The sequence below is a fragment of the Danio aesculapii genome, chromosome 1 (genome assembly GCF_903798145.1).
Source record: "Danio aesculapii chromosome 1, fDanAes4.1, whole genome shotgun sequence".
NCBI classification, from domain to species: domain Eukaryota; kingdom Metazoa; phylum Chordata; class Actinopteri; order Cypriniformes; family Danionidae; genus Danio; species Danio aesculapii.
In genome coordinates, this window is record NC_079435.1 from 25595681 (window position 1) to 25605680 (window position 10000).

Below are 10000 nucleotides of genomic sequence, written 5' to 3' on the forward strand. Positions count from 1 at the left end.
AGGTTTAAAAGTCGACAAGGCTGTCTGAACGATGACCACAATGCGAGGTTTTTTCCTTATACGATTAAAACGTTTTTCAAGCATAACACCCACTAAAGCACAGTTTACATCAGCTTGCCCTTCTGTCAAATGCGTGTGCGGCTGAATGCACACAGCTTCTCTCCTACTATTCTATCTTCTATAGCACACATCTTCCATCTTAATGTTGTTTTCCTACATGTATGAGGTTAGAAATTAACGTGAGCATTTCCATTGTGGATAAATGTTCATCCTGAAAGCAGCTATCAGTTAAAGCTTCAGAGATTTTAATTAAGGTGCAGCAGTAAGAACATGTTCATTTTACATGAAGACTTGAAGTCCATGTGAAATTAAAATTTACAATCTAACACAGATTGATATACTTTAGGTGAACAACTTAGCCATGCAAGTTAATCCACTGAAACTAAATTGTTTATTTTAATAATCTTCAATCAAAGACTGACCATTAGCTTTTGCATTTGGAGTGGCAGTCCTTCTCTGCTGACATAAGTTTGATGGCTTTAACCAAACTATTCTTAACCACACCTCTCTTACCACTAGTTTGCTATGAGGACATGAGCTGCAAAAAGAAAGCCTCCATACCCTACTTAATATTCTTACAGTGGGAAATACATCAACAAAATCTCAGCAACTTCTGAGTTGTGAACACATTTGTGTGGCTGCAGTGTGTGAGAACGGCCAGCATGTAATGGAAAAACTCATTTTATTTTTTAAATAATCAAAATAAATAATAAACCGCCTCTGAGAAGGAATATTCGCAGATTTTTTTTATTGACATGTCGTCAGGGGGAAGAAGTCCCACCTATTAATGACTATCTCTCCCCCATTAGCATATATGCAGCCCATAAGGAAACTACAACATTCCTGTATACTTCAATAAAGCATATATTATCTGAATCTATATATATTAACATCAGTTCTCACACGAGCACCTACAGTGAGTAATTACTTCGCTAAGCCACACCAAAAAAAACCATAGTAGTAATACTATATAGTAGCCATAGTAGTCATACTAATAGCAATCATATTTGCATCTGTTTTAAGCTACGAATATTTGAAATTACATATAAACAGAACAAAACCGAGATGTGATCACAATCTGAGCACTTGCAAATCAATATACTTCAATATATGCAGCTGTTTTTCAGTCATTTATAACCCTCATGTCCATGTCAGGGCTGCAATTCACCGATGTTTTCGTCGGTCTTTTAGAGATTAAGTCATTGGTGACGACGTTATACCGGGTTAGTGTCTGCTTTTATATTTGGTGCCTGATTAATGTTTGCTGGTAGGGAAAATCTATTTGTTCACTTCTGCTATTTATACTTTGATTTGCATTTCAATTAATTTATGTCTTCCACTTAACTGCAAATTAGAATAGAAACTGTATAAAGAGCACACAAACATACTGAATGTTATAGGTACTACTGTACTTTGTTATGGGTCAATGATGCTAATATTCGACACAAATCCATGAATTCCCCCTTTCTGGCTGTTCTTTCTGTGAATTCTTTCTTCCTCGTCAGTAACGCTATATTTCATTGCACAACAAGTCTATCAGGATTTTTGGCAAAAAAAAAAGAAGAGAAATCACGGTTTAATTTGTTATTAATATAGATTATTTGTAAATTTCAGCTATCCTGCTGTGCATGAACTAAGCTGTTGAAAGGTCAGTGTATGAGGCGGCTAGGCTAAGCTAGCTTCAATTTTGATTGAATCATTTTCTAATCGGTTGCTTATTATGTGGTGAATATACCCCTGTAATGCATACTCCAGTCCTTTTTTGTCTCACTTTCTCAGATATCTCACCTGTTCGCCAAAAATGATTAATTATATCCCTGGCAATGTCAGACACTGGCGCATACACATTGTAATAGACGTGCCAGGCACGAAAGCTTGACAGACGTAGCCACAGTCACTAAGGAGGGCGGGGCTTAGCGAAAGGTCAATTGATTATTATGATGGCATATGCTACTCGATTAATTGAAGGAAGCTCTCACTTCACCCACAAACCATTCAGAAACTTTCTGTTGTGCTATTGTGCTACTTCTTACACAGTTGGTCCTTCACTGTCCAATTCCAGTTCAAACATATATGACTGAACACAGCTACTGACATCTTCTGATATGTTCACAGCATGAGATTGTCCTGTTTTGATTTAGCCACTATGCCGAAGCATGGGAACTTTAAGCTCCGCCCTCTTCTCAAAAGTCATTTGATTTTATGCAACAAATAAAAAAAAAACTGAGTGTTTTGGCTCATACACTCTATGGGGTATTTTAATTTGAAATGTCACATGCACATTCTGGGGACATTAGTGACTTTTTTTTTTACATCTTGTCCTCTTCATATTAGATTATGGGTGTGCAGATCAGGATCCCATGGTTCGGCATTCACTTGACCTGCAGATTAATTACTCATTTATAACAGAGTATTTTAATCCTGTAGTTGTAAGGATCCCAGAAAACAAAAATACAGCTTAATTTTCTTTTGATAATGCTTTACGTAATTAACTAAACAGGAAAGATGCGTTAATGTGAATGGTGCATAATCAGTCAATTACACTTCTGTTAGCAGAGTAAAGGAGAACTCAAAAACTCTCGAGTCTGACGTCATTCAGGTCACATGTATGGAAGCTTTTTGGCTTCCCTGTAAAATATTTTGATGACTGACGATATTGTGGTGGCACCTAAATGCATGTCGTAAGTTATTAAATGTGTTTCCTGCTACTTGTTTAGCCTGCATTAATAGATTCAGTATAGCAGGGTCCATTGCTGTTTAAGAGAGAGGTCTTGGATGTCATCTAAAATATCTTAATTTGTGTTCTGAAGATGAACATGAGAGTAATTAATAACAGAATTAAAATTGTTGGGAGAACTAATCCTTTACTACATGGCCAAACAAAATAAATTTACACTAAACATGTCATGTACCCACTACATTCCAACAAATCAGTAGACCATTAAATAAAAATAGAGGAGAAAATTATTAACAAAAATATGTAGTTTTTGATGTATAATCATAAGTGTTATACTAAGGGCGTACTCGCATTAGTATTGGGTGTGACTGGCCCCTCTTCTCTCTCCCCCTCAGCATGTTCAGTTAGGACGAGAATCGCTTTCGCTCAGTACAATGAAGATTGCTTTAGTTCTATTGTTTTGTAATATTTTAAGTCGTTTTGGATGCAGTGACACACAGTACAATCTTTTGCTGAACAGATCCACAACATTTGATGCTCATAAACTTTCATGAAAGTCATTGTGCGGCATGTATTAGGAGGTTTGCTGAAGATATCAACTGATGTCCAGTGAGGGGTTTGTATCTTTAATAAACTATAACAGTTTGCGTTCTTTGAAAAGTAAGAATGATTAATAAATTCATAGAAAAAAACGTCGCGTTATCAGTTTCGCGCTCAGGCACGCTTTGCACTCACACTAAAATTGTACTATAGCAAAGCCCAATCTCTGCCACACCTCTTCCAACCAGGCCAAGGTAGGCCAACTGAACCATACCAGAGTGCGATTCGGAGCACTCACTCTTGTCAAACATACTGGAAGATGTGGGTCAAACGCACTCAGGCACGGTTCGAAGGACACTCTAAAAGCTTTCTCAGTACAAACTAATATGGCTGTCAAAATTTTTTTTTAATTTGATGCACGGTGATGCAGACATGGATAATTCGGTATCGGTTCAGTAATAGATCATAACCAGTTATTACGTACTGATGTCATTTATCTCATATGTCGCGGTAGCTTACTATGGCGAGAGAGGCGATCGAGAGTAATTAAAACACTCCAACTACTTAAAAATGCAAAAACTCTGCACAATTCACTGTGTGTGTTTGATGGACAGTCTTTCACTGACACTTACAGCAGAAGCCCCTATTTCACTGCGATTGAGAAAATGAAAGTAAACTTAATTTTTCTCTCTCACTGTGGCCCTTTGACCTGCTGGTTCGACGATTCCTCTCCTCTCGGCTGTTACAGCGATACTTTTGGAGCGCGTCTGCAGAGTGAGTTTTCTCCACCGCGTCTATCATGGATCAGCTGTGAACGCACTGCCATTTATCAGTGTCACTCAAAACAGTGTCAGCATTAGATCCAATCAAAGCCCTTTCTGTTGAGCATGTGACCAATCATAAGGGGTGTAAGAATTCAGGGCTCATAAAGCGAGCAGGATATTTACATTTGTTTATTTGCTATAAATGCTCATGTTGTTCTGTGCATCTTATTTTTAAAGGTACAGTTCATATATCTGACTTTTTACTAAAGGACAAAATTGTATTACAAACAATATATAAATATATTAATACATTTCTCTTGTGCTGTGAAGTAAAATATCACACTGTGTATGGAAAGCACCGTCAATGCACTGAGATATCAAATTGAACCGAATCGATGGCATGATAATCATAACCAAACCGTGAGACCAGTGTAGGTTCACACCTCTACAAAATGACATAAGCATTGTTTACCAAAACAGTAATTACAAGCTTCGCATCACTTCTAAAGAAGGCCACAGTGAGCCGCCAGCATTTGAGATCAATATAACTGAACTGATAGAGACCCCGAGGTGCCACAATGAATCAATCTCAGGGAGACACTTTAGGCTTTGGCATTTCGATCTTGAATCTTCATTACAGTGAATGACCATTAAGTCTACTGGGACTCATGTAGATGTAAGAACTCAATGTAAGACTTAATGTAATGAACCATGACGAACACATTTTCAATTATACACTAAAATAAAAAAATTCTTAAATGCTGTTAAATAGAAGGAAGATTTTTTTTAATACATTTTTAAACATACTGTAATAGTTTCAATAACTAATTTCCTACAACTTATTTTGTCTGAGCAATGATAACAGAACATAATTAATTAGGTTTACTAGGCAAGTCATTGGATAATAGTGGTTTGTTCTGTAGCTAATCGAAAAAATACGTATTCAATATATATTCTTTGAGAGGGCTAATAAAATTGACCTTAAATTGTTTTATCCCAAGGATCGTAATTGATAACCACTGTACTAAACTAAAATAACTAAATTAAAATAAATAAGACTTTCTCCAGAACAAAAAAATAGGATATACTGTAAAAACAGTACTTGGAAAAACACTTGGAAAATAATAAAAAAATAAATAAATTTCACAAGAGGTGAAACTAATAATTAACTAACACTAATCATTTTGACTGCATATATTTTTATCCAAAGATGCATGTCACATTTTAAGTGAAGTGTAAAAATAAAAAGTTTAATTACAAAAAAATAAATAAATAAATAAATAAAATTAAAAGCATTTAATCTCTACGGTAAAAAAAAATAACCACAGTCATTCCCTTAATTTTTTCTCTAACATGTGGCATGATTTACCTTCAGTATCGGTGGGGTTGAAGCCACAGATATCACAGATGTTGCGCACCCACTTGTTCATATCTTCTTCAGTGTCTGCCACCAGGTAAAAGACCCTGTCGATAGTCTTGATGTCAAAGATGAAGCTGTGCTCCAGGTCCTTCTTGTTGAAGGTGAGACCGGCGTCCACCTGCTCGCACAGGTTCAGATCGATAACGCGGATGGGCTTCTTGGCATGGTCATTCTTGTAATACTCCAGCACGTCTGGGTCTCCAGACAGCCTCCCACTGCGCAGAACAAACCATCGCTTCTTCCATGCCTAAAAACAAAAACAACAACAATTCGGTTCATGTTGTATGTACAAATCATGCATTTATAGGTCCACATGACTATGGAGAAGGCCATTATTTCATTATTCTCTTGACCGATATGTACCACTGAGACAAGCCAATTCAGTCAACACACACATTAGTACAGTTTTGAGCCCTAACAATATGTTACCAACATATATGCAGTATAATTCTTCAGGAAAACTCCTGTATGAACATATACCACACACTAAACTTAGGACTAAAGCTTTTGCTACAAATTCATATGACAATCATTCACACTTCACACCCTAGGAGATGACAAAGACCCTGAGGAAAGTTACTGAGGTAACAGAAGAAATGCATGTAAGTAGATTAAAACAATGCAAGAATTTTCACAGCAGCCATATTAATGATTGCTCTTTCTCCCACTCTTTTGGTCCGTTTCCTCTCACTACAAGTGTCAAATAGGTCTGTTAAAAGGAGTTTAGACCAAACTTTGAGCCTACAAATAGTTCGTCAGGCTGGTCTCTCTAGAATAAGCATGCTGTTATGCAATATTATTACATGAAAAGCATACACAATTAACACCAACATACTGCAGGAAAAGCATTGTGGGATATTTCAGTCATAGAAAAGCCATTGCAAGTATTAAGTGACACCTAATCCTGTTGATCCAGCCGCATGCACTGGACACCATGGGTTCTGACCGGCTTACATTGGCAGAAATCCACTCAAAACTCTCTGGAGACACTGGTTAAACTCTATGCAGATGCACTTTAAACTAACACCACCCAAAATCCTGAAATGCACTCGCACTAAAAGATGGAACTGACAATTACAGCTTGAATATGCATGTTTTTTAGCCATTTTAAATGAAGGGGACATGCAAATGCATGTTTTGAATAAAAAGCAGAGTTCAAAATGTCACGGATTGTGAAAAAAATAAAGGTTGGAGGGTGGCACTTTATCTCTTTGAAAACTAGCCTACATTTAACCATCTATCAGATGGGTGTGTAAAACATGGTGGAATAAATGTGTGAAAAGGAAAAATATCACAAAAAGAAAAGCTATACACACACTTGCCTGTCTGTGTATTTTCTTTTGTCCTGTTTATGGTTACATCTGGCATTGGTTCTGAGAGCTTCATTGACCATAAAGGGAGCATCATTTATTTAAAAAGCCCTTATTAAGGGTTTTTGAAAATTAATCTTGCTTAAAAAAACAGATTTAAAAAAAAATGATTTGACTCAAAGTCGTTTAAATGATTCGTCATTCATCTGGATCTTTTGCCTGTTCATATCGATGTCGACACAAAACAATATGAAATATGAAGTGCCGGATTCAGTAAACCGTGAACGAGCCTTTCCCTTTAAATGCTAGCAGAGTGGCTAGCATGACTAAAGATGAGTAAACGTTCTTGTGATTAATGCAATAATATACCCTGCAACGGGAGATTCGTCAGCCATTTGTTAATGGAAGGATCAGAAATGACTATTGATGTACAGGACATTGTCAAAGCTTGACAGGAACTTCATCAGTACACAGTTCATGGGTCAGTTTCTTCCTCCAGTTCACAAGGGTAAGTGTGATTAAAATGGTTGCCTTCTTGTTTTCTCTAGCTTGCAAAATACGTATTTAATTGTGTTTTGTTACTTGTAATCACTCCACATGGCTTGTACTGTATCTGGTTAACTCTTTATATTCACATATCACGGCCTAAGCCACGTTGAAATGAGATGCGTGCTGCTTTACTGATTTAAATGCATTTGTGAGCAATCCTCTGCAGTTTGTCATTGCTATGGCCACCATCAGCTGTTCCTACACGTGTGGTAATCAAGTTTCAAAACAATTCAGCTTTTGCTACTGTGTGGATTAATCCTGAATGTGTGTCATTGTTTTTAATTATGGTTAAAGAATAGAGCAATATGCTGGTGTTTAACTGCATTGCTTTAATGCACTCCTGCATTGGGCTCTTACATATACTCTGCACTCTGACTACTTCAACAATGTTGATTAGTCAGATACTTGATTAGTTTGTTGATAGTTGTTCAATAGTTTGCACATAACCCAAGAACAATTTGCAAAATAAAGACCTAATTACAGCTAATCTGCCCACAGAAAAAAAATCTAACTACAGAAAAAACTAAAAAAGATTTGCCTTTAAACTTTGCCATTAGCGAGTGTCTTAAATGAGATTAGGAAATTAACCCTGAGGAAAAGATCACAGGCTTCTGTCATTAAACCGCCAGACTGCCAGGAATGCTCAATCTGTGTTGTTGTTTATTTTTTACCATTAGGTTTGGAGGGGATTAACAATGCTGTACTTTACCCCCTCTAACCCCCTCTCAGCTGTTTTTCCATCCACAGGGTTCTCTTTGTAAAAGGGCCAAGCTCTGGCCCTTTTGATATCACCCCACCACACGGCAACAGACCCTCCATGCCAAACCAAACACACACACACAACATGACACTCAACAACTGATCAGCGGGATAGACCTAAATGTGTGTGACCTAAATTTCCCAATCAAGCATTATCCAAGCAGTATATCAAGTATGGAAAGCCCCTCTTCACTTCAATATTCTTGCCATGTATATTCAAGATACCTTTAGCTTAAATGAACTTAAAGTTGCTAGCAAAGCAAGGATGTGGGTTCGATTCCCATGGAAAGCATGAACTGATTAAAAAAATGTGTAGATTGTAAGCAATATAAATGAATTTGGTTAAAAATGTCTGGTAATGCGTCAATGGAAATGGAAGGTTAGATAATAAAATCTTAAAAACACGTCAGAAAGTCTGTGACGGTGCTACAAAATAACAGCATTAGCTTTGCTTCTCTGCTACGGTTAAACCAACATAGAGGCCTCTTAGATTCTGCCTGCCGCTTCAAAACAAAGCACTCACAGCTCATATTACACAGATAGTGTGTGTGTATGTGTATGTTTACTGGCAGGAGAGCCTCGACTAACCTGTCACACAGATCATCTTACGTGGGTACAGCGACACAGAGGGAACACAAGGTTTTCCAGAAAAGCTTCACTCAACCGTGAACATTCAAGAGTCAAACAGAAAAATGCTGATTAGTTTAGCCAACAATATGAGAGGGGAGACTATTTAAGGATCAATGCCATTATGCTTGATTTTTTTCTAAAATCATTTGAATATATGAAAAGTTTAGAGCCAAAAACCTCTAAATGTCGCTTGATATTTTCTTCTAAAATTTGCATTTTTCTCCAACTTTTATGTGTAAGCTCAGAGATTTTACTTTTGTAGTGACGAATAAGTCCTTTCCATTGCCTTTAAAGTTAATTACTGAACATAAACCTAGGAGGAAAATTTCAGATGGCATTTGGAGGTTTTTGTATCTGGACTCTTAATATATATATTTTATTTTTTTTTATTTCATCAAGTATTATAAAAATTAAAACATAATACAAGCATTTCATGTTGTTTCACCTAAGAATCTTTTTGTGAACATTTTAAATAAACAAAAATAAATCAAAAATACAAATAAACATTATAAAGAGGCTTTTGAGCAAATGAAAGGTTCTATGGATTTTACGAATTATTCTTAAAACCACCAATGGCTGATTTTCTTTTAGGGTTTTACTGCAAAATAAACAAAAATATTGCAAACATTTGAGCATTCAGAATCAGAATAATGTTGTGCGACTAAGAAAATCAAATGGTATAATCAACATACAGAAATATGCTCAAAGAGTTAAAACGGAAATCACAGAGAAGAGTGAAGACCCTCATGACTTTGTCAAGGTCAGCAAGTTCCTAAAGAATCTAATAATTTGATCTACTTGTGACATAGCAAGGCAAGTTGAAATATCCTTCAAATCTTTTTTATTTTGAATTATGAATTATTCAGTAATGCACTGAAATTTGTATTGAAATGTTTTTAAATAATGATTAAAACATACTCAAGGTGTATAAGAAACTATATTCATTTTGAGTTTATAGCTACATTTTCAAAGTCATTCAATTTTAAATATATAGAGAGAAGGTATAAAACTCTTTTACTATATATTTGAAACCAGAAGGGTTGGATTTCTAAGACGTGCAAAATCTTTCCTTCTATTAATGACTTGTCTCTTATAAGTTGTGACGGGCACAAACAAAACTATTCTTTTAAAGAGTCATTTTTTTATTATTATTATATTATTATTACTTAATTTTAAGTATTCTGGCAGCTCCAGACCAGAAATTGGAATATGATATAAGGTCAAGCTTATTTTATTTTTGAAGCGGTGAAGTCTTCATTTTGGAGGAAAGTTGCCAAGATGAGTGAGCCAT

The 10000-nt window shown here is 36.0% G+C and overlaps 1 protein-coding gene across 5 annotated transcripts in view; it reads right to left on the reverse strand.

The window, feature by feature from the left end:
- gab1 (GRB2-associated binding protein 1) overlaps nt 1-10000 on the reverse strand; it is a 123686-nt gene that overhangs the window by 38820 nt on the left and 74866 nt on the right. For all 5 annotated transcript variants that reach the window (XM_056457886.1, XM_056457878.1, XM_056457905.1 and 2 more), the window contains exon 3: nt 5411-5708. In XM_056457886.1, the coding sequence (XP_056313861.1) occupies nt 5411-5708 (298 nt within the window). The remainder of the gene's footprint in view (nt 1-5410; nt 5709-10000) is intronic.